Source organism: Megalops cyprinoides, chromosome 7 (assembly GCF_013368585.1).
Source record: "Megalops cyprinoides isolate fMegCyp1 chromosome 7, fMegCyp1.pri, whole genome shotgun sequence".
NCBI lineage: Eukaryota > Metazoa > Chordata > Actinopteri > Elopiformes > Megalopidae > Megalops > Megalops cyprinoides.
In genome coordinates, this window is record NC_050589.1 from 29,854,609 (window position 1) to 29,877,988 (window position 23,380).

General features: G+C 44.3%; 3 protein-coding genes across 3 annotated transcripts; 1 reads left to right on the forward strand and 2 right to left on the reverse strand.

Moving 5' to 3' along the window:
- Window positions 1-19: 19 nt before the first annotated feature.
- dnajc16 (DnaJ (Hsp40) homolog, subfamily C, member 16) lies at window positions 20-10,049 on the forward strand. Its single transcript, XM_036533193.1, has 15 exons — window positions 20-150; window positions 1,013-1,192; window positions 1,400-1,466; window positions 1,636-1,966; window positions 2,249-2,433; window positions 2,605-2,709; window positions 2,818-2,976; window positions 3,441-3,571; window positions 3,991-4,168; window positions 5,025-5,207; window positions 6,170-6,246; window positions 6,655-6,735; window positions 6,845-6,934; window positions 7,283-7,453; window positions 7,762-10,049. Exons 2-15 carry the CDS (start codon window positions 1,023-1,025, stop codon window positions 8,207-8,209), a joined length of 2,376 nt encoding a protein of 791 aa, XP_036389086.1. The 5' UTR covers window positions 20-150; window positions 1,013-1,022; the 3' UTR covers window positions 8,210-10,049.
- Window positions 10,050-10,598: 549 nt separating this feature from the next.
- agmat (agmatine ureohydrolase (agmatinase)) lies at window positions 10,599-14,859 on the reverse strand. Its single transcript, XM_036533802.1, has 7 exons — window positions 14,448-14,859; window positions 13,574-13,776; window positions 12,961-13,009; window positions 12,620-12,815; window positions 11,817-11,996; window positions 11,382-11,466; window positions 10,599-11,212 (listed from the first exon to the last, which is right to left on the reverse strand). The coding sequence occupies exons 1-7, from the start codon at window positions 14,765-14,767 to the stop codon at window positions 11,139-11,141; spliced, it is 1,107 nt and encodes a 368-aa protein (XP_036389695.1). The 5' UTR covers window positions 14,768-14,859; the 3' UTR covers window positions 10,599-11,138.
- A 2,783-nt stretch (window positions 14,860-17,642) lies between these two features.
- pink1 (PTEN induced kinase 1) lies at window positions 17,643-23,369 on the reverse strand. The gene is made up of 8 exons (XM_036533189.1): window positions 22,634-23,369; window positions 21,704-21,979; window positions 21,131-21,234; window positions 20,839-21,021; window positions 20,260-20,423; window positions 19,768-19,895; window positions 19,176-19,412; window positions 17,643-18,645 (listed from the first exon to the last, which is right to left on the reverse strand). Exons 1-8 carry the CDS (start codon window positions 22,988-22,990, stop codon window positions 18,367-18,369), a joined length of 1,728 nt encoding a protein of 575 aa, XP_036389082.1. The 5' UTR covers window positions 22,991-23,369; the 3' UTR covers window positions 17,643-18,366.
- Between the last annotated feature and the right edge of the window lie 11 nt (window positions 23,370-23,380).

Sequence of the window (23,380 nt, forward strand, 5' to 3'; positions counted from 1 at the left end):
CAGAATGCGTGTAGTAAATCACCGGTCTCTTGATTATTGCCGCGTCGAGGCACACGAGATTATTTCTAAGGAATAAAAATAAGACAGTGTTACGAAATCAGCACTACGGTATGGTGTTTTGGACCGCCTAAAACAGGGATTTTGCTTGCGGTGCGTTTGAACTGATTCTGCATGAGCTTTCTAGCTATTTTATACTTAACTGGGCAGTGGGCAGGGAATTGCACTGGTTGATGCACAAGGGATTTAAATAGATAGCTAGCTACACACCCTATGTAGGCGTTGTGTCCATAACGAATGAGTTCATTAAAGGCAAACGTATTCTCTTTTTAAATCTGAAGGTCATTAGCTTGTCAGCTTCAGATGTCCATTTGCTACTTGTTCAGAGTAGCTAGACTCTAGCTGGTATGATGTCTTCCGCTGCGTTTTGCTAGCTCGTTAGCTACATAGCTACTGTTAGCTAATCCCATATGATACAGTTTACAATACATTACATAGCTACCTAGCTACCTACTTTGGCACCCTACGACACACATAAACACAAACACCCGCATTCTCTATAGTATACTGTCAAGCACGTTTAGGCTTTCAAATGAAAGTATGACATTCTAGATACGCTAGCTGTCTGAGCTACCAACTAGCTACCAGTTAATTTAACCAACTAGCTATGTAGTCTATTGATATATTCATTCACCTGTAAAGAACTACATAATTGATAAGCTTGCTGAGACTTATCATGTTTTATCATTATAAATCAAAATACAAATATATTTCCTTTTCGTGAGCCACAGTTGTCAGGGTTTGTTTTCAAACGTTCATCGGATAAGGTGCACTTTACAAATGACTGAAGATGTCAACTAGATTAATTTGGCACTGTTGCGCTATCGACACTCTTTTATCTGCTTTGATACCTCAGTTCCTGAAAAGGCGTCTTATCAGCATTGGGGTTTTGTTTTCCTCGAACACCCAACACTTGCAGCATCCACATTTGCTTTCTTCTTACTCTGCGTTCCAGACAGGGGAAGATGGCCCGATCATGGGGTCTGTCCGTGGCCATCGTGACACTTTACCTGCTGTTCTCGAATAGACCTGTGGAGACGGCCACCGACTTCGATCCCTACAAAATCCTCGGAATGACCAAGAGTGCTAGTCAAGCTGAAATCAAGAGAGTGTACAAACAGCTTGCCAAAGAATGGTGAGAATATTCTCCCATCTCGTTTTTCATTCTACCTTAGCCACAAGATAGGAGCAGGTTGGGCTGATTGTCCTTTTTATGCAGTATTAGACAAAACTGGCAGAATATAAAGAGTTTTTTATATATTTTATTTTTGTCTTAGCAACATAGGATACAAGGCTGAAATGCACAAGGCACCAAACTCACTGTCCTTTTTGTGTTGTGAAGGCATCCGGACAAGAACAAAAACCCAGAAGCAGAGGACATGTTCATCAAGATCACCAAATCTTATGAGGTACAGTTCAAACGTTTTAAATAAAAAGCTGGAAAAGTAAATCAAAGAAATGGGGCTTGTCGTATCCTTGACATGTAGCCGTCCATTCATGGAGACAAGTCAGAGCTACTTATGTAGGAATGTGATGAAGCTTCTGCGTCTCACAACATGCCCTCTGCTGACTCTCCAGATCTTATCCAATGAGGAGAAGCGAGCCAACTATGACCGATATGGTCAGACGGATGAGAACCAAGCCTACGGGCAGCCACAGCAGGGCTACCGTCACTTCCACGACGGTTTCTACTTTGACGAGTCCTTCTTCCACTTCCCCTTCAACAACAAGGGGAGCCGGGACGCAGCCGACAGCAAATACATGCTGCACTATAACCAGTACATCAATGATGTTGTGCCAGACAGCTTTCGGCGGCCATACTTGATCAAGATCACATCGGATTGGTGTTTCAGCTGCATCCACATTGAACCGGTGTGGAAGGACACTGTGCAGGAGCTGGAGGCCCTGGGTACGAAGGGATATTATTTATAAACCATTCATTGAATAAGCTATTTCATAACTGATTGACTGCCTTGCTGATTGACCTGAGAAAAGCTTGTGAATTCACATTACATGTTTCTGATGCTTATTGAAGAATGGATTGTTGTTAATGGTCCTGGATTGATTCCAGATACTTTGTAGATAGACAGAAAAAATGTAGCCAATGAAGACAGTTCCAGATTCTTTCTGAATACAGACAGAAATATTCTGAGGTGTGGAAAAGTAATAAGACACCACTTTTGCTTGGCAGGCGTGGGGATTGGCGTGGTGGATGTTGGCTATGAGCGGCGCTTGGCTAATCACCTTGGTGCCCACCGTACCCCCTCCATATTAGGGCTCATCAATGGTAAAGTCACCTTCTTCCACTACGCCGTGGTCAGAGAGCATCTCAGGCAGTTTGTTGAGGATTTGCTCCCTCAGCGGCTGGTCGAGAAGGTAAGAAATGAAAACATCTTAATTTTCTTTGACAACAATGACTGTCCGTACTGTTGGACTATGTCCTTTGAGAGCCTGAGCCCACATTGAGTCAGTCCAGGGTACGAATTTCCACCGACAATATGCTAGTGTTTTGTTCTTTGTAGTAAATCTATGAAACTCTTTTTGTAGGTCACAGACAGGAATGACCTTGAGTTCTTGAACAGTTGGCATGAGCAAAACAAGCCCCATGTGTTGCTGTTCGACCAGGTTCCCACGGTCCCTCTCCTGTTCAAGGTACACTGCAGCATAGCTTTGACCCTGCAGCAGTTTCAGCATTCACTGTTTGCGATGCTGTACATAAGCTATACATAACATGCCCGTAACCTGCCCTTCTCTCCGCAGCTGACCGCCTTCGCCTACAAAGACTACTTGCAGTTTGGCTATGTGGACCAGGGCCTGTCGGAGACTGCAAACCTACTGAGGCAGTTTAACATCAACACCTACGCACCTACCATGCTCGTCTTCAAGGAGAATACAGACAAGCCAGCCGACATTATACAGGCATGCCTTCTTCTTTAATCACAGCGGATTCTATTTGCAGTGTGCTTAGCTCATTGGTTGATTAACAACATGTGTTCATTTAAAACCATTCTTTATGGAAGCTTGAATATGACTGCAGAGGAATTGGCTTGATGTTTGAAAGGAATGGATTATATTATCTGAACCAAATGTTGTCACTCCATGTCAAGCTTTAAATATTAATGGAAGTGTCCACGTGGATATGGTGCTTGTTACTTTTCCATTAGAGATACACAGAAAAACTGTAGGATTGTGGCACTTCTAGGCCAGGGGTCCTTGAAAATATTTAAATGGATGTACAAAAATGTAATGTTGTTGGAATGAAGTAATAACAGATGACAGCATGTCAGAACCCATATGTTGTCTTTTGGGTATCAGTACAAACTGTTTAAACCAGGTATGTTACACATTTCTTAGTGGATTTAAACATTTCTTTGTGCTCTCAGGCCAAAGGGATGAAGAAGCAAATCATTGATGAGTTTGTCTCCAACAATAAGTTCCTCCTGGTGCCTCGACTAGTGAACCAGAAGCTGTTTGACGAGCTCTGTCCGGTGAAACAGTTCCACAGGCGCCGGAAGTAAGACATTCACATCTCCTCTTCCCATTTTGGTCTCTTCAGGACGTGTCTGTTTGGACATTCTGAACGCAGGCCAGATGTGTATGTGCAGTCTGTCCACTTGCTGTGCCTATGGTGATACTTTGAAAAACTCAAAACAAGTAAACCTAAAACAACATTTTTATAACTTTAACAGTGGGAAAACATTATTTTTTTGTTTATTTGTTGATTAATTGTAATTAATCTGGAATTTATGAATTTTCAGGGTCCAACTTGCTGAATAGTTGTTTTAAATATGTGTTTTAGTATTTTGTTCTAAAGTCAGCATACACCTTTGAATGTCATGGCATTCCTCAAACTTGGAAGCTATAGGCAATGAATTAAAGACAGCTTTCACACAAGTTTCCTCCCATCTCATCTGCATACTCTCTGTCCGATAGGTACTGTGTCCTACTGATCACTGGGGAAGAAGAGTCCTTTACCGCCGGGAATAAGGCCTTCCTCTCCCTCGCCTCCTCCAACACCAAGGAGGTGCTGAGGTTTGCTTACGTCTACCACAGGCAGCAGCAGCCCCTATGTGACATCCTGCTGAAAAACAGAGACAGCACGCCTCCTCAGGTCAGCATTGGCCTCTGCACAGACTGTGTTAAGATCTGTATTCATAAAGCATTACTGCCATCTGAAATCTACCCTTGCATTTTTTGTTTGTTTGTTTTTCATCAGGAAGGGGAGGTCACCGTTTAGTGCTGAAAGTGCACATGTACTTTTCTGTATTTGCACTAACTTCAGCAGTTCATATTGAATTATTTAATAGAATGGAGGACAGTTTTGTAGTTTTTAGTTTTAAAAGCACTGATAAAGTTAAGCCAAAGTTGGTGGCTACTGAATACCCATCCAGTTTGACCCTGACTAAGCAGGCTTGTGCCTGGAAGCTTGCAAATTGTAAATTTTTCTTTCTCTGTCTCTCTCTTTCTCTCTCTGTCCAAGTACGGAGTGCATTGTGACATAAATTCAATATAATGAGTCTAATGATGGATTCAGTTAAGTAAACACGGTTTGGATGAAACAAACACCAGATGACAGTGTTGGCGCCCAAGGCCCTTGTGGCTGACCACAGCGTGTGACAGATGGTGGTGCTACCCTAAACTGAACTCTAGTGAGACAAAAAGTAACTATGTGTCCCAAAATCGCATTAAAGGACTTGAAGAAAATCAAAGTATTTTTTTACATTTTTTAGTTCTCAGACTTTTGGGATGAGCACGACTTTGAATGGTTCAAAACAAATGGGGTTGAGTTGCATGAACCAACACAGAATGGTTCAGATCAATTAATGGCTTAGGAAACAGTTGGCTGAATTAATCAATTAAACCACAACGCTGGTACAGATAGATTTTCTAAATCATGTTTGGAGACAGTAACCAATACGTCTGTGTGTGTGTGTGTGTGTGTGTGTGTGTGTTTGGGGGAGGAACAGGTGGTGATCCTGGAGAGGCGCAACACAGCAGGGAAGGTCCTCTATAAGCCAGTGACGGGTGGCTGGAACGGCAGTGAGGAGGATAAACACCGCCTCCTGGAGGAGCTGGAGCGCCTGCAGAAAGACCCCTCCATCCTCAACTACGACGCCATGCTGCCGGAGCTCAACAACGAGTTTGCCTCGGTGAGCCCCTCCCTCTGCGGCTCCTCTTCACCATAGGGAGAACTGGCCTAATTTTCCAGGCCCTGCAGACTGGGCCAGAGCTGGGAAGAAATGTGATGGAGTGGTTAGAGCAATATTTTAGGCTGTAAAAACTGAGGACTGTGGGCCACAATTCTTTCATCGTATTCACCTGTCCAGCGCTGCAGTTCGAGACTCTTAAATGAGGTTCCTGGGATAACGATTACAGTGATGAATATGCTAACATAGAGGCAAGTTATGTAATGTACTGTACTGGCATGAAAGAACTAGGTCTCACTCGCACATTGACCTAGACTGCAGACACTGACATCGCTTGTTAGCTTGATGCATACTGTGGATTTTTTATACGTGTATTTGGGTCCGTTCACAGCCAGCGTCGAAAGTGGCAAATTCAGTCGCGGTTTTGCTGAGAGTAGATTTTCTTATTGGCTCACTGCGGCATTGTCCTTGGATTTTGATGCCTGGAGCTGCAGAAACGGTATCCTCGAATAACCTGCATTCCGTTATCCTCCAAAAGCTACAGCAGAGGCACTTACTCTCCTCTTGTAGCAGAAGAACGGTCCCAGCATCGGCTTGTGGAGAGTGGCCTAATTGGGCATCGACTATCAGGAATAATTGCTGCTGCAGTGCTCCTTGACTACAGACTGCGATCATAGTCGGGCTGTAATTGATTAGCATTGGTAGTAAGAGTGAAAAACATTGGGAAGGTAAATTGTTTTGAAGTAACTGAGCAACCTTTGTATGGTTTGTTTTTTTACATGGAGATGCAAAATTCCGAAAAAAGTCTAAAACGTACATGGTGTTATATATTGGTGATGTTTGTACTTAACCATTTGCATTGAGTAATTGATTGCATTGATATTTGTATGTTATTATTCTGTAATTACTGGGATTTGTCTTCATATACGGCAGTACACTAATAGTTTCTTTTTCCCAAATTACAGATGTTTCTCATCCAGTGGATGTACACAGCATATGATTACCTCTCTCAAATCGGTGATGACCTCCTTCACAACAACTGGTAGGTCTGCAGCTGTGCCCGGTTCTTATTGATGACACAGTCAAAGCAAGGAGATGTAGTTCTGCACTGCAGGCCACCTCGCCTGAATGTGTATAGTTAAAATCCTGCAGAATGAGTGGGCTACAGAAACATGTGTACCATGTACTGTTCACACTAATGGAAGTCACCCTGGATAAAGGTATCTTCCAGTCAGGATGGGTTTTGGTTTTTATATTTATTCCTTGAAGGCAGGTGTGGATTGTTTTTCCTCACCTTCCTTCGGGGAACCCCTGTAGTTAGGGTCTAAATGTCACTGTTTACTGTGTTGTCAGTGATAATATGTTCTGTTGATTGTATTGGAATATTGATACTCATGGTGATGCAGTATGTGGTTCTGTCAAGTTCCCTGACTGAAATATTTCTGTTTAGGCGTGAAATGATGCCTCTGCTGTCTCTGATATTCTCAGCATTGTTCATCTTATTCGGCACAGTTGTCATCCAGGCCTTCAGGTGAGACTGGGGGACATTGGTCTGTGGGGGATATCCAATATTCTGCTTCATTGACCACATCAATCAGCAGAGAATCCAGTCATTTCACCTCCTGCTGGTTGATTTTCAGTGACTCCAGTGAGGAGAAGCAGTCAAAACCAAAGCCAAAAGATGAAATGAAGACGGAGAATGGATCGCCCAGCACTGCAAACACATCGAGGCAAGGAAGCATTGTGAAATCACCTCAGTGTATAGGACTTTTGATAACAACTTTGGTCAGATTATAAATGCTATCAAGTCATATACTCATGTACTCAGTCATGTACTCAGTTAACATTTTTGCATCCTATAACACCCAAAATGTGGAAAATCGGACCAGTTTTGACATTTGTATTAAGTTGAGCATTCAGGGTTACAAAGCTATCAATTACATTTTCCACAAGGCAGACTTGGAGCGAAATAGATTGTCAACCCAATAGTGTTTAAATGTTAACGATATTTTGTTAACAATATTTTCATTTTGTGAGGGTGACTATAATGCTACGGTGCATCTCGATGCGTCTTGCAGTCGTCCCCCGAAGAAGAACTTTGTGGAGGTGACAGAGCTGACGGACATCACATACACCAGCAACCTGGTGAAGCTGAGACCTGGCCACATCAACGTGGTGCTGGTGCTTACCGACGCCTCCAAGAACGTCCTGCTGAGCAAATTCGCCAAGGAGGTCTACTCTTTCACTGGGTGAGTCTGGCTCACACATCCAGCTAGAAGGGGCTCCCTAAACACTGATCTGAGTCCAGTTAAGCCAAACCACTGTGAAAAAAGGTGTTGTCTGGGGTTAGTGTTCGAGGGCACTGACTCTACCCTAGGGTGTGTAAATAATGTAGGTTCCTGAGAAAGGAAACCATGCCATGGTCTTTAAATATGTACAACTTCAATAGGTATTCAGTACACATCCTTTGTCAAATGTAGATTAAAAGTATGTGGGTCCATCCTCTTTAAATGTTTTTAAAAAATGCCAATACTTTTTGGGTTCCTCTTTCCCACAGGAGCCTGACCCTACACTTCTCCTTCCTGAATGTGGATAAGCACAGCGAGTGGATGGACGCGCTTATGGAGTTCGCCCCGGACGCCTTGAAAATGGACGGCGACGAGGACGATGCCAACCACAAGATTGACTACACGGGCTACGTGCTGGCCCTCAACGGCCACAAGAAGTACCTCTGCCTCTTCAAGCCCGTCTACACGGGGGAGGACCTGGAGAGCAAGTCCTCGGAGGAGGAGGGGGCCAGCGGGGGCCGGTCCAGGTCGGGCTCCAGGGAGGAGCAGCAGCACCCCCGCAAGACCGTTCCCCGGTCCCGCTCCACCTCCACCCTCCAGATCCACCACAAACTGGACCGCCTGGGCCTCTGGATGGAGCGACTGATGGAGGGAACCTTGCCCCGGCACTACATCCCTGCTTGGCCCGGCCTGGAGAAAATAACAGCCAACAAATAGACCCTTCTTCAGAGGCTTGAACCCTCCATGAATGCCTGTATGCCCCCTCCACAGATGCAGCTCCCTCTCCTATTGGTGCACTACTGGGAATACAGGAGGCCCCCCAAAAAACTGCCAGCCAGTTTTTAAAGGAGTATGGTTGACCATGCTGCATTCAAGGATCTCTTTGGTAGTGATGTTTTTTTTTTTTTTTGAAGGAAACGTAATGTAGGAAAACTTGGGAGGTTGGGTTCTCACCCTGAAAGTGCTGATGGCCACCAGGATCCCTGAAGTGTAGACGTGGTTTCCCCCATGCTGGTTTTTTTCAGTACCAATAGTGCTTTTTTGCTTTAAAGCCCAACTTCCCTATTATCAGTCCAGCTGCAAATGTCATATTCTCATCCAGTTTGCTACTAGCTTCCTTCCTGCATGTATTTGTTCCTTTGTATTGTCCAACAGTTATAACTGCTGCTATACATACCCATAGACTAACAAATTGAATCACTGTGAGCGTATATATGTTTCTGACTTGGCAGACCCTTGTCTTATTCTCTGAGGATTTTCTGTCATTCTTTGGCAAGTCTCATTGACCGCAGATGCTCAGCTGTGGCTTTTTGCCACTGTGAACTGAGCCATGTGTCAGACTGTCAAGTTTAAATGCCACGTTACCATCATCTTCCTCTAGACTCTCAAGCTAGCACATTTGAGTCTTGACATTTCTTTCATGCTTGTGCAAGTCCATTAATAAGCCTTCCGTTATGTTATGTGGCTTTGCTTAACCTTATTTGGTGCTTTTCTTTATCAGTATGACATAATGAGAAAGGACAAAACAGTCAGCCACACTTCCATTTCTGTTTCTTATTTTTATGCATGTTCAAAATCAGATATTTGCTTGGTGTGTGCTTGGTTTGTTGTTGCTACTGCAGCATGTAACATGCTACTTTCTAAAAAAACCCACCTAATCCTCATTAAACCAGTTTATGGATTCCCCTTCAGACAAAAAAGCCCTCTGCCCACCAATGGCAGTATGTAGCGGCAAAGGCTGTTCAGCTCATGCTGTAGAAATGGTGCTCTTAAATGGTACCAGTTGCATAGTGTAAATACATCTCTTATAGTTACTGAAGTAAAGAACATGTTCATACTTTATAACCACTCTATGATCTACTGCCATTAACTATCCAAGTATATGATTTTTTGCATACTGTAACCCAACTGGTAGGATGCCGTATACTATGAATTTCGGAAAGCTGCTTAGGAATGACGTGCTGCGATTGGCTGTGAAGGCCAGCTGTTCACTGAGGCTAAGCGTCCTCCATGTACACTAATACATTCAAGAGAATGCCAAGTGAACCTGTCTTCCACCGTGTGCTCCCATTCTACCCGAAAGTGAAGCCGCGTATCCCTGCAGCTCAACATACCTGGCATCGCCCCCATTGCCTTGACAGCGGTCTGCGACAGACTCTGGTTGTTGACTTTTCTCCATGCTTTTGTTCAAATGAGTCAGCCCTCTGAGCGCAGCTGGGCAACACCCAAGTGCACACAATTCAACGGCTAGGCCACAGGGCGAAAACTCCTCCAGGCCTCTTTTCATTCGGGCAATAGTGGCCTGAATTTGGCCTAAAAGGTGGCTTTCGTGTCCAGTGGCGTTGCGTTAAGTAGTATAGGACAGAAGGGGTGGGCCATCTTGGCTCAGCCATTGCTTGAGTCCGCATGCAGCGTGGGCAGAAATACTGGAATGTCTCCGTAACATATAACTACGTCCGTCTGAAAAAAGGTCCGTAGTACCACTGATGCAAATAAGTCTGTTTACCTATTTTTCAACAGTAAGTCTTAAGTTATGAGTGTGTGTGTCTGGCGGGGGCAGGGGGATAGCATTTAAGTGTGTTTAAAAAAAAAAAGATGTGAATACTGTATATACATAGTTTGTGATGTGGTTTATAAATATTTATTTGAATTTGCTTGAATTTGCATCAATGTTCTGAAACTATAATAAAGTGGATTTTCAAAATGATTTATTTTATGAACTTATATACTGTAGTAATACCAAAGTTAAACCAGTGTCTTTTATCCTTTATTTGTAACAAAGTATATACATTTGTGGGATTCTTCATTTGACAATTATGAGGTAAAACTTCTTTGAACACATCTGTACTAACTGGCTCTGTGTGGTCATATTGACTTAACTAAGAATCAGTGAGAACTCTTCGTTACTGTTGGCACAGATTTGATACCATAATATCTAGGCTGTTATTCAGAGGTATGAAAACAAGATATTCCTTTGCTTCTCCATGTTTAATAATTAACTGTTATTTCTAGTTCAGTTGCCCTTGTGTTCATACATTAAAGAGCTTCAGTGCATCAGAGAAAGAGAGCTGTGTTTTTTAGTGTGTGCAGTGTTTAATTTAAAAGAAAAATAAATGCAATCCACTGTGAAGGATTGGGATTATGTGAAGGTAGCAATGGCCACAACAATTATGGGTTAATTTACATTTCCTTGTTGCATAGTGAAAAGTTGACATTCAGAAATGACTTATTGCCACACCTGTCATTGAATGACTGAAATATTCCTCCAGTGGTGTTGCTGGGGATTTTTCTCTTCTCAGACATAAAGAGCCTATTAATTTACTGTTTTATTTTACACATCTGTCTTGTTTGCTTGGCATATACAAATTTTACATCATACATTCTGACACCTATTCATGGAGACTGACTTATGACTAGTGGATAAGTATTTGTGGAAAGTGAGGGTGAAATATTTCATCATAAAGTGTTAGATAATGGAAATTACAGTAACCATTGACTGATTAAGAAGAGTGATGAGCACTACGTGAAAAAATTTGTGGGACTGTTTATGTGGACCATCCATTATGATATTCACTACAATCTTGATTTTTCCTGTAGTGTAAAAATGTTAACACTGTTGGGTGGTGTCACTGTACTGTGGAGTACTTCAGTAGTATTTTATCTTGGGAAGAACGCACATCATTTCAAACAGCAGGTTAGCAGCAGTCAGTGCAGTGTTACCTAGAGGAGAAAGCACAGACGAGATTCATGGAAGACTTACTTTCACAGGAATTGTATAGAAAATTCCGATAGTATTGAACTTAATCTGCAACAATGCAGCTGAACTTGGACAGTGTTTTGACAAGTGCACATCTTGTGACACAGTCTCTCGCCATTGGATGTACAGTACCTGTGGTGTCATATGGCGGTGACACCTCCACCAAGTCACAGCCAATGAGGTTTAGGCCTCGGCAGCCCCGGATAATCTCAAGTGCCTGAATGTCGTCACGAGAGGGACACATTAAGCAAACTTAAGTCACCACTGTTGTTCTTAGTATGTGCAGGTTGCGGTCTTAAAAGCATTTTGACAAAACAAAAGACGAATACATCAAACTAGGCTCAAATGAACACTTCATTGGCACTGTATTCCTTCAATCTCCAGTATAGCATTATGCTTATTGGAGCAATCTTTAATACATTTTCACTTTGTTCAAAGGTGTTACTGATGTTTTCTGGATCTGTACTATTGTTAATATGGTCTTATTATGTGCACTATTGTACAGTACCTTACCTTGGAAGAGAGCATCACCCAAATTAGTGAATGTAAATGTGAGTGCGTCTTCACCTGGATGGGAGTGAGTCCGGCGATCTCAGGCGTGCCGGTTCCTGGAGCAAAGGCAGGGTCTAAGGCATCAATGTCGAAGCTGAGGTAGACCGGACCATCCCCCATCTGCTTCCTGACTTCAGCCATGAGGGGTGTGAGAGACTTGAACCAGCACTCCTCTACCTGCACCACACGAAAACCCTGCATGCAGACACACCATACACCACACTGAGGTTAGTTCATTTGCAATCATCTTTGATATGCAGGCCTATTATAAAGCACTTTTTTCCCACAGATAACATAACTACGCTCAAATTCATGCCACTGTGTGGTGCTCTGTGTTTTTTCTGGCTCTTCTGCTCTCAATTACATTACGAAATTGTCAATAGTAACATGTCAAGTAGAGAAATTTTCATGATGATAATAAGCTAATAGTAAGAAATACATTGCTGATAAACTGTTCTAGGTTCTGGAACTGGTTTTTTAATTCATCTTTCTGCTCAATTTGATCAAATGTAGCATTGTGGAACTGATCTGAAAAAACATGCATTCACATACTCTCTATGATCAGAGTCTGGATCACCTTTCCCTCCATGGTTTACTTGCTAAACTCTACCTCAGAGAGTCAGATGTTTTCAATGGACCGATAAGAAGAGCACTGGTGGGACTTCTGGTGAATGAAACATCACCAGAAATGTTCTTTTGTTTAAATCTACATTTACGTCCAGCCCCTCATATATTTGCTTCAAGGAAGCTGCAGCTGTACAGGACCTCTTTGGTCGCAATTCTCGGAGACGGAAGTGGCGAGCCTCTGTAAGCATCACCTGCTCACGGCTCCACTGGTAGGCATCTGGGGAGTAGCCGGTCCCGCGCAGGCCGATCTGGGCCACCCTCTTGCAGTCCAGCAGCCCCTCCTCCACGCAGCGGCGGAACGGCGTGCCGTGACCAATCTTCTCCCCCAGGACCACGTCGCTGGTGTCGGCATGTGCGTCCACGTGGATCAAGCCCACCGGACCGTGCCTACCACATCAGACACACAAGAATCGAGTATTGGACTCTGGTGACATTTGTCATTTAGTCAGTTTGTGGTACTGAGCTGCCTTTAGCCCTCAGGGGTTGCTGCTGAGTCGTGTCAGGTGTTTGGAATGTAGTTATACACACTTACTTCTCAGCAACAGCTTGGAGAATCGGGTATGCTATGGTGTGGTCACCACCTACAAAGAGTAAAACAAGTTAACACCAGTTAAGGCTGAAGGAGCCACACAAAAGACTGGAGAAAGGCCTATACACCAATGCAATTCTCAACAAAGACATGACATTTTATCCAGCCATGGCTTAAACTATTGAATTTCTTGTGATAAATAATCATTGGAGACTTTATCAAGGCCATTGTTAGACAGAGGACAGTTTGTAATGTGGAAGATATATATCTGAGATAAATCATTTTTCTGGCTAATCAATGACACAAACTTGACAGGTAGGTAGGTTAGTCATATCAGTAATCAGGAGGTGAACTTGAACAACAGTTGTGACTCCAGCCTACTGACAGTCCAGTTTTACTTTTCAAATTGTCATACACGTGACTGCCTGAATCCCCAGACTATGCTGATAATAACATTAAATGCATGACATTGCAAATGAATTAATTGATTAATGAACGAACAAATGAATAGCTAAATGAATGAATGAATGATTGAACAGAATTAATAAAAGTACTTTCTGCCGCATTCATCGTGAAAACAGTAAATTTGACTTAATTTTAAACACTTCGTTCTTACCCAGTGTTAGCGGGATACAGCCCGTGGCTACGATCTTGCGGTAAGCCTCACGGATCCGTTTGCAGGTATCCTTCAGATCATAAACGTTGACGTTTACATCACCGATATCTGCCACCATCAGGGACTCATACGGAGCCGCCCTCGTACCCCCGTTGTATGCCCTCAGCATGGCTGACTCCGCCCTGATCTGACGTGGTCCAAACCTACAGGAGATCACAGGCGCTCAGTTCCTCATTGAAAATGCGTGCAAGAACGGTCAAGGAGTGAACCGTAGCACAGCGCCATTTGTGTCAGTCAAAAAAGCAGAGGCGGAAAACTCTGGTCCTCAGAAGAAGCACTTGTTCACCCATGCACTGAACCAGCTGATTTCACTGACTTGTTCCTGCTCTGTCTTAAGGGCTGTTCGAAAATTCAAGCGATTAGAACAAATAGTGGAAGTACTTTTTCCAGCCCGAGTTTCCACCTCTTCATAGAAGTTGTACTATCATTATATTATAATGTCGGGGGGGGGGGGGGGGGGGGGGTTTGGGGGGGGGGTGGTATGGTAAGGGTGATAAGGTAATTCTGGCGAATTCCTCTGCAAATATCAACTACTGAAATGAAACTGAAAGTGTGTTAACTAGTCATTGTTCATGTGTAACTGCAATAGGCCAAAACTAACCGTGGAATTCGTGCACACTTTCTTAATTACAGTAGTTTGTTTTGGGTGCAAACCTAATTTTTGCTCATTACAAATTAACTGTGTCACAACAAATTACGGTTTATGGTGAGTGACTGCTGCTATGCATTGCAAGCTCTGAATGTAGTTCGCTAAACTGCATTAAGACAGTATTGCAGGACGTGCCGTTTTAGGATTCGTTCACGCTTACAGTACCTCGCACCAGGACGGTTGGAAGTGCCCGTGTCGATCGGGACTCCAACAAAAGCCGCGTCTAGCCCCTCTGCTGACTCCTGGAAAGGTAACTTGCCCATGGTAGCAATTCCAGAAACTCTTGCTACAAATTCAGCACTGGGAGGAACATTGTAACGCTTGTCCGAGAATCGCCTTTTCGGATCTGTGTTTGTAGCTCTTGCAGCATATTCTCCTCCCCACCCTGCCGTTTGCGGTGCAATTCCAGAAATGGTGCCCGTCGCACGCAAAGCTTCGAAAACGCTAACAGACCTTTTGCTTGCTTGTTTAAGAAAGGTAAACATGGTGGCAAGTTAATGTCTTCACTTTGAAGGGGCCAAAGTTTTACTAAACTATTTTAATAATATTGGCTGACAGCTGAAGAAATACTATCAGGGAGGCGGGTCGGCGTGGAGACGTAGCATTGGGGTTGCCATGTACACTCAAATCCACTGCCGTAAATCCTCGCACAGTTAAATTTACATTTACATTTACATTTATTTATTTAGCAGACGCTTTTATCCAAAGCGACTTACAAAAGTGCATACAGCAAGTATAGCGACAGTACGGGGACAGGATGTGTACAGTTCCACAATGAGACAGTTCTCAGCTGAGAGCAAGGTCTGTTTGAGGACACAGTACTATTATATTTGTACAATTACAGCCTATACGGCAACTAATATGATACACTTTCAAACGGCGGACTTCGACAACTTCAAACGGCGCAATGAGCGTCAGGGTAAAGGCGGCAACAAGAAACAATTTAAAAAGCACAATTTAAAAAGCACAGCAATTTACGACAGCACTGATGGGGGGCAGCAATTGTGTGCTGGGTCAGTCCAGGTAGAGTCTGAAGAGGTGCGTCTTCAGGCCCCGTCTGAAGGAATGGGGTGAAGAAGCTGTCCGTAGCGAGACAGGGAGTTCGTGCCACCACTGGGGAGCGATGTAGGTGAAACGCCGATGTCTGGCAGAATGAGCACCTCCTGCCTTGACCATGCAAGGAGCGAGGCGTCCAGTTGCTGCTGAGCGCAGGGGTCGGGCTGGTGTGTAGGGCTGGATGAGCTCTTGGAGGTAGGCAGGGGCTGTCCTGTTGATTGCAGAGAAGGCGAGGGTCAGGGTCTTGAATCTGATCCTGGCAGCGACAGGAAGCCAGTGGAGGGATTTCAGCAGAGGAGTAACATGGGAGAATTTGGGGAGGTTGAAGATCAGCCGGGCAGCTGCATTCTGGATGAGCTGGAGAGGCTGGGTGGTGCAGGCTGGGAGGGCTGCAAGGAGAGCGTTGTAGTAGTCCAGTCGAGGGAGAACCGTGGCCTGGATAAGGAGCTGCGTTGCGTATGTTGTCAGGAACGGATGAATCCTCCTGATGTTGTGGAGGAGGAATCGGCAGGCCCGTGACGTGCGAACAATGTACTCCTTCAAGTCCAGGTTACCTTCGAGGATGACGCCCAAGCTCTTTGCTGACTAAATCAATTTTACATCTACATTATTGATATTTAGCAGACGCTTTTATCCAGAGCAACATACATCAGTTAGTTGTTTTACAATGCTGTCCATTTATACAGCTGGATATTTACTGAGGCAATCGTGAGGGCTTCCATTCCACTGCAATATCCATGAAGTTGTGTCATTAATGCAGTGTGAATCGTTCACATTCGTGACTGTACGCTAACTCCATTGTTAATCCATTGTTCCTGTTCATTCCCTTGCAGGAAACCACACACAAACAAACACACAGATACTCTCTGTGAGACAGGCTCTCTCCCGCACACACTCACACACACCCTATATACTTGCAATCCCTCAATAAAGCTCTGAACCGGAAACCTGACTCTTGTGTTCTGACCAACCTGCCAATACGAAAGCAGCCTTCTCCTGAACCTAATTCAAGGGACAAACTGCCCCCTGCGTTTCATTGATCAAAACCCCCGAATTCTTGACAGTGACAAAATTCTATAAGGTACCATGATAGCTGTTTTGGCACCAGGGCTATCGCAATTTCATCTTCTGTTGCATAAGTGTGTGTTTCCTAGATCTTTTCTTGATTGTTATTGCACGTTTCCCTTGAACTGAATTTTTCTTGAGTGTTTCCAACGCTCATATGACTCTTATTGGAAAGGAGATTTCGGTGCAAATGCTGGCCACCCTTCAGCCATTGGTCCTGCCTTTACACACACACACACATGCTGTGGGGTGCGAGTTAATGTTCAGTCAATCAAGTAGACTTTGACATCAACCACACCAGCTGCAGAGATATTGCTAATGGTATAGTCTGAAATTTCTGCTCTGTTTCATTAAAGGAGACAATCTTGTTTTTCTTAGATGAAAAACTGTTTCATCTGTATACATTTTCAGTAATCATCTGGTTTATACTTTCTCCTGTGCAATTTTTAAACAAGTGTGGACCTTCCTTGTAAAAAAATACTGTTGTCATGATCAACCACACATAGTAAATAAAATTATTTGGATAGAATCATTCTATTCTATAGCAACCCTGCTTAAAAACAAAGCTTGTAAGAATGCAGCAATCAGGTTTATTAGAAACAATTTGGCTCTCATAATAATGGAGAGAAGTCCCTTAGAATTGAACATCTTACCTTGTGCTACTTACAAAAGTATCTAAAACATATTTTGAGACAGGCTTGGATGTCAGTCAACATGGCAGAGACAAGAAAGAGTCTCTACAAATGAAAAACTCTGCCTCCATGGGTCTTATCACGGTCTTATGATGAGAGAAAAACACCAGAGAAACAGGGCATTTTACAGCCTACACGAACTGTGATTCTACCAAGAACTAAGAAGGTAACACAACATGAAAAAGAATACCAACCAGCAAGGCACCACAGCACCAGTTATCATGGAGAAAAATCAGAAATAATATACAAGTGGAAAATCATTGTTTTATGTTGTTAGCTTCATTATGGACACTGGCTTTGCTGAGGGACTGTAGCCCACCATTGTGCAGCCAATTATCAGGGAGACCACGGAGACCATTAAATATACTTAATATGAGCCAGATGAATAATTTTATATTTTTAGATGAGGACATAAGCTGTGCTATGACACTGTAGCTCGCACAGTGCCAGCAAGTGCACAGTGACATAAATCTCATTTTGATTACAACATGTAATACTCATGCAATATCACTGTTAAAGCAAACTGAAAAAAAGAACATGACACAGGTAACACTCATAATTACAATTTTATTTGCAATTCAGAAATGTGTTTTATATCATCCTCATGTTTTGGTAATGACCATTTTATTCTACACAGCTACACTGCCAAATTAACCCCAAATGATTAGTTGGAAATCCACCTTAACATTGTTTAATTAATAGTTAAATGATTTCCAACCTTGTATAAAGGATTCTGCTTTAATGCTAAAGAAAGCAACCATATTTAGTGTTTATTTTTAGTGCTGAGCAGCAAGCCTACTGATTCTGTAAATCAGCACATTTTAAGGGTAGTCATTACACACTTGTAAAAAATAAATTCATTGTATAAATATAGCAGCATCTACACTTATGTAAAGTAGCGTGTTTATCACAATTTGCTCATGTTACAATGTCAAGATCTGTTTATTTAAACATGGACACTGAGGATTAGTGAGAGTTCTATCATTAATGTAGATCTGACACAATTATACACAGTAATCCCTAGTCTTGGCATTGGGCACATGCAAATTAGGATTATACTAAAAGTGCTTTTATGAACACCACAATAAAACTTCAGCCCCAAGTTTACTATTACTACAGTAAATCTTCAACAAATTCCCACACTTGTCACATCCAGAGAATAGGTTGAAAGGGATGAAAGCTGTAGTCAAATACATGATGCTTTGTGCACACTTCTGAAAATACCAAAGTGAACTCAAACCACAACAGAAACCTTTAGAGCAACAGCAAGCCTAATTCGGTAGGACCGCTCTCTGTTGTTCACACCCAAACACCAGGAACCCCATGGCAGTGCGGAGGTCCTCCAGGTCAAGGTTGGCAAGGAAACACTTCTGTAGCTCCGCCTCCACGGAGCTCCCGCCCAGACCACAGCCCTTCAGGAGCACCACTGCGGACTGACACAACAGCCAATCAGCCATCTTCTTCATGCTGGCTCTGTCCTGATTGGCCAGGGCTCGCCCGCCCCACAGGCTCAGGTGCAGCATGTTGGCAGCCACGCGGGCACTGGGACGCTGCAGGGACAAAATGGGCCATTTATTATTGAATGGCTTCAGAGAGGCTTTGGGCAGTGCTACAGAACTACAGCAGGGGTCTTCATTTTGCCAGGGGGTGGCTTACATATACAGATATAATAATGTATTTTTATTCAACACCTATATCGTTTGCTGTACAACAATACAGCGAACACCCAGCTTTGTAACAATTACCTCAATTCATTGTTTGCCCTCAATCAAGACAGTTGATCATAACATTATGACACCGCTACTGTTGTAAGATGTGATAATGTCGACCTCCCTTTTCCTGGACAACCATGGTCATCAAGATGTCCTACATCTTTAAGTTGGAAATTATGGAATACCCTGAATGACTCTGACCATTTGGCCTCGTTCCTAATTCAAGCACAACTGCCCTAATTAAGTAGTAACCTTGATTCAACAAACAACAGAGCATCTCTACAGCTCTACCGGAACAAAACAGCCTGCTCCTTTATCAGCATTAGGAGAGTGAACCTGAGTGCGCAACGGTTGCCATGGACACCTGCCTTGCTGGGGTTCCTGCGCAGGAGCAGCCGCACCACCAGCTGGGTGTCGGTGGGAGTGCTGGCGGGCAGCGGGGGCAGCTGCTTCTCCTGGTACCTCCTGCTGTCCAGCCCGTCCGGCCCGAGGCTGTAGAACGGGTTGGGCTGCCCGAAGATCTCATAGGAAATGGCACCTACAGCCCACGCGTCAGCCTTGCTGTAGTCGATCACCATGCCAGGGCCAGGAACTGCTGTGGCCACCTGAATCGAACAGACGGATGGATTTATTTTGTCTCATATTTTCCCAAACATTTAGTAGGAGCAGAAAACCGCAGTGAATAAAACCACTGAGTGATGGCGATGATTCACATTTACATTTATTTGCATTTACTCATTTGGCAAATGCTCCCATTTACAGCAACTAACAAAACTGCATTCAACAGGGTTAGGCAAGTAGCCATATAGATACTAAATCAGTAGAGCAACACCTGAAATAGAACACTATTGGAAACGCTGCAAGAAACACAACAATTGCTATCATGAGGCACACAAACACATATCCCAGCCTTTGCCCAGCCTTTACCAACCACAAATTCTGGCAAGTGTTCACGCTTACCTCAGGGGCCATCAAGCAGGCATTCCCCCCTCTGCTCACACAGCGAGTGGTGAAGGGTAGCTGTAAGCCACAGTCCCTCTCCGCCAGGCAGCAGCCAAAATCTGTGATCACCAGGCGGGGGCACCCTCCTACATGAAGAGGGCGAAAACAGACATGAGTCTGTATAATTACCACAGCACTAATATCACAAATCAGGGCAGGACCACAATGTCTGTGGAGATGCACGAGGGTGCAGCCTTTCTAGATCTCCCTGAATCACCTGAAACCCTGAATTTTTGAGATCGAGGCTGTGTCGATGAGCAAAAAAGCCTGAAGGTGCCACTGCAGAATCCACAAAGCAGGAAGCAAATGCACTCTGCCAAAAACTAGGTCACGTTTGGATTTAAACTGAATAATACCCAGCCCGACTTTTTATGACTCACACCATAATCCAGACTGAGCTGCAGGAGAGATAGTGACTCCTGTGGCCCTGGCCTCCCCTGTTGTTCTTACCGGAGTCAAACTCCAGGAGCACGTTGTCGGATTTGAGGTCCCTGTGTGCCACACCCTGCTTGCACAGGTGATCCACTCCCTCCAGCAGCTGCAGGACCATCATAGAGCCCTCCCTCCGGCTGGGCACAGACACTTCCAGGTACTGCCGCAAGGTGCATGGGTAGCTACAGCAACAGAGAAGGTCACTCCTGTAAATCTCTGACACACCAATTTCTGATCATGTTACCATGGGGCCATGATACTCTCAGTATCACAATATAAGCCTGACAAGTTTCCCTTGATCAAGCTTTAAATTATATTTTTCAATGAGCATCAGCATGTGCATGCAGACAAGAGACTTAGCCAATCAGTTTTTATTGTAACGTGGTATGTTAATTTAAAATGTGGTTAGAAAAAAATGCCTACTGCATAAGCAGATGGGTTATGGGCTTAGGGAGCAACTGCAGTGGCCCACCTGGGAATCAAACCAGCAGCTGGGTTGTGGGCCCTGCTCCTTAACACTACACCATGCTGCTGCATGCACACATGCACACAAACATATTGTACAATGTGAGAGACAGAAACAGAGAGCGCACTCACTTTTTCATGACGAGGAAGAGGGTGCGGTTGTTGCCCATGCCCGTGGGGTTGAGTCTGGTGGGCAGGACGTCGGGGTACTCCTCTTGGGCGCCAGGAAGCAGGGGCACCTCTGCCGTGAAGGCCCTGTACACTCGGATCACATTGGGGTGCGCAGACACCCTTTTGGGCGCCCAGCCAAAACGCCTGTGCATGAAGACAAACACCTCTATTCAGTTCACACTCATCTCGCTGCACTGCTCTGCTGTGTCACAAAATGGATGATAACAACTGGTCAACTGTGGCCAAAACTCACCCGTTCAGAGCAACCACTGCTGACTCCTCTTTCACTGCCTGTGGGCCTGCTGGGACCAGCTCCTGACACATGGAGCTCAGGATGGCCTCACTTGATGAACCAGCCTGCAAAGCAATGGGTAAACAGGGACTGACATGACAACACATCCAAGCTGAGCATAAACATATGACTCTCAAGTACATCTTAGTGGTCAGGGAGACATTGTGAAACCAGTACAGATGTTACTGAACTTTTCAAAGTTGCAAGTACGAGAAAATTATGTCTTCCAGCAGATCCCAGTTCCATTCCAATTTTTGGAGTGCATTTCTTAATTTCCTGTCCTATTACGAAATAAAGTGTGAATGATCTTTGTGTAGATGAGTTTAAGCCTTTCATTTCCTTTTGAGAAACCGTAATGACCAGATGACTGATTAAAAAAATATGCATTAACTCTCAACAACCAAACTGGTGATCCTATATATGACCTTTTACATTTCTGACTGTAATGAGTGTAATGTCTGTCTATGGACTGTGGACCCAGTCTACACACTGACCGCCTCTGGGTTTTTGAAGCGAGGCGAAAGGGACACCCACCCCGATGTTCCACATCATCTTGACGGCCAGTGGATAGCTGGTTATGGAGTGGCACCTCAGAGGCCCAGTATCCTCCTGCTTGTCACCCCCGCCCGACCTGAGCTCCACCAGCGAGCACTTCTCCACCTCCCGCGGGATGGCGAACGGAGCCGCGGCCTCGTACACAGCTGCATTGCAGCCCTTCCCGATCTGCCGCCCGATGACATAGTCCTCCAGCTTGTACCCTGAGGCAAATGACTTGAGGGGGCTCTGGAACTTCTTCTTCCTGAACAGTGCCTTTAAACATGGTGAACAATCCCAAGAGCTCAAAATACTGCCTTGTGTATCTAGGATATGCACAAATACAACTTTCCTGCAGAAGATTATTGGGACACTAACAATGCCTTAAAGAACTACACAATCTATGCAATGCAGGACAGTGTGCTGGCTTAAGATACTGTATTCTCTTTTCATTTAATGCCTAATTGTCTACAATGTGACAAGAAACTACCCACTCGAATTGTAACGCGGTAATCTCTTTGCCCACACATTAACAAGCACACTGTAACAACGGCCATTCATTACGGCAAGACCTTACTACGGTTAATTAAACCACACACCTTAATTTGTCTGTTTGCTATTTTGTAATGCCAGGCTATGGGCGATATTACGCCTGAGTTTACGTTAACTGGATTGTGACCTGTATACTGTAAACAACGCATTTGGAACGCAAATTTGACGAAATTATTATTACCTCAATTAGAATTACAGATCGCTTTTCTGTAGGGTACAAAACTGAATGTGTCCTTCTCCTCTCTAGTAGCTTTGATAAAATTAACTTCTGAAATTTCGCTTGCTGGCTAGCTAAACAGTAACTGGCATGTCCTCACGTTAACGAAACGAAGCTTGCTAGCCACCTACCTCGGTCTTCGAGTCCTTTGCTTAACTTACCTGAATTTCTTGACATGTTGCGGTACCTCTTCGGTCATCTTCCAGTTGCTGTTCGATCAAACCTAGGCCAAGACCGAATGCCAAAAACACGGCCCTGTTCCTGGGGGAGCCGGCGCCTAGCAGCCTCCTGAAACCATGGGACTGCAGCTGCGCAGCCAGGCCGGTGAGGGAAACGCGGTAATACCGGTAACGAGCTGGCAAGAAAGTCTGAGGCTGAACGGTACGTGCGGGCGGGCCTACGCGAAGCCGCTCGCCTCGGAACTTCGCTGCAACTCGGGCGGCTGGTTTCAGGAGACCGAAATGGAGCACCGACCTCCCTAGTTGCAGCCCCCGGCTGATGGCATGTTTCACGGACATGATCTACGAGGAGATCGTCCTCCTAAGGATTTTTTCCACAACGACCTTTTCAGCTATCCGTTGTAATGCATCACAGACAAGGACAGGACATAAACACGGTCTAACAGAGCATGTCTGTTGGCGACACCGTCACCACTAGCTGGCGAGGTGTTTATGTTGCTGCGTCACACCTATTTACACCGAGTTGGGCAGTATGTAGTCAATGGGTTTGCATTTAGGGAATTACGGGCTCAGGTGAGATTCCGCTGACGTGCCTTTTTAACCCAAGTCTTCCAGTGAAAATGCAGTAGGAAAGATCCAAAGGACGAACCTCGGCCAGTAGAATGCAGTGTGGAAATCAGAAAGTTGGCTAGCTAACGTTACCCTTCTCATGGATTCCTACTAAGCAAA

Excerpts from the sequence above, each read along its gene's own strand:
- agmat (XM_036533802.1), bottom strand. The coding sequence starts at position 14,767 with ATGTTTACCTTTCTTAAACAAGCAAGCAAAAGGTCTGTTAGCGTTTTC. Across the intron at positions 11,997-12,619 it reads ACCAGTGGAGCCGTGAGCAG|GGTTTTCGTGTGGTGCAGGT; the intron begins GTGATGCTTACA and ends GTCTGCATGCAG. Across the intron at positions 11,213-11,381 it reads ACCGCCATATGACACCACAG|GTAACACTGCACTGACTGCT; the intron begins GTACTGTACATC and ends TTTCTCCTCTAG.
- pink1 (XM_036533189.1), bottom strand. The coding sequence starts at position 22,990 with ATGTCCGTGAAACATGCCATCAGCCGGGGGCTGCAACTAGGGAGGTCG. Across the intron at positions 21,022-21,130 it reads GCAGTGGTTGCTCTGAACGG|GCGTTTTGGCTGGGCGCCCA; the intron begins GTGAGTTTTGGC and ends CTTCATGCACAG. Across the intron at positions 18,646-19,175 it reads TGCGCAGGAACCCCAGCAAG|CGTCCCAGTGCCCGCGTGGC; the intron begins GCAGGTGTCCAT and ends TTGTCCCTGCAG.
- dnajc16 (XM_036533193.1), top strand. The coding sequence starts at position 1,023 with ATGGCCCGATCATGGGGTCTGTCCGTGGCCATCGTGACACTTTACCTG. Across the intron at positions 2,710-2,817 it reads CGGTCCCTCTCCTGTTCAAG|CTGACCGCCTTCGCCTACAA; the intron begins GTACACTGCAGC and ends TTCTCTCCGCAG. Across the intron at positions 3,572-3,990 it reads CAGTTCCACAGGCGCCGGAA|GTACTGTGTCCTACTGATCA; the intron begins GTAAGACATTCA and ends TCTGTCCGATAG.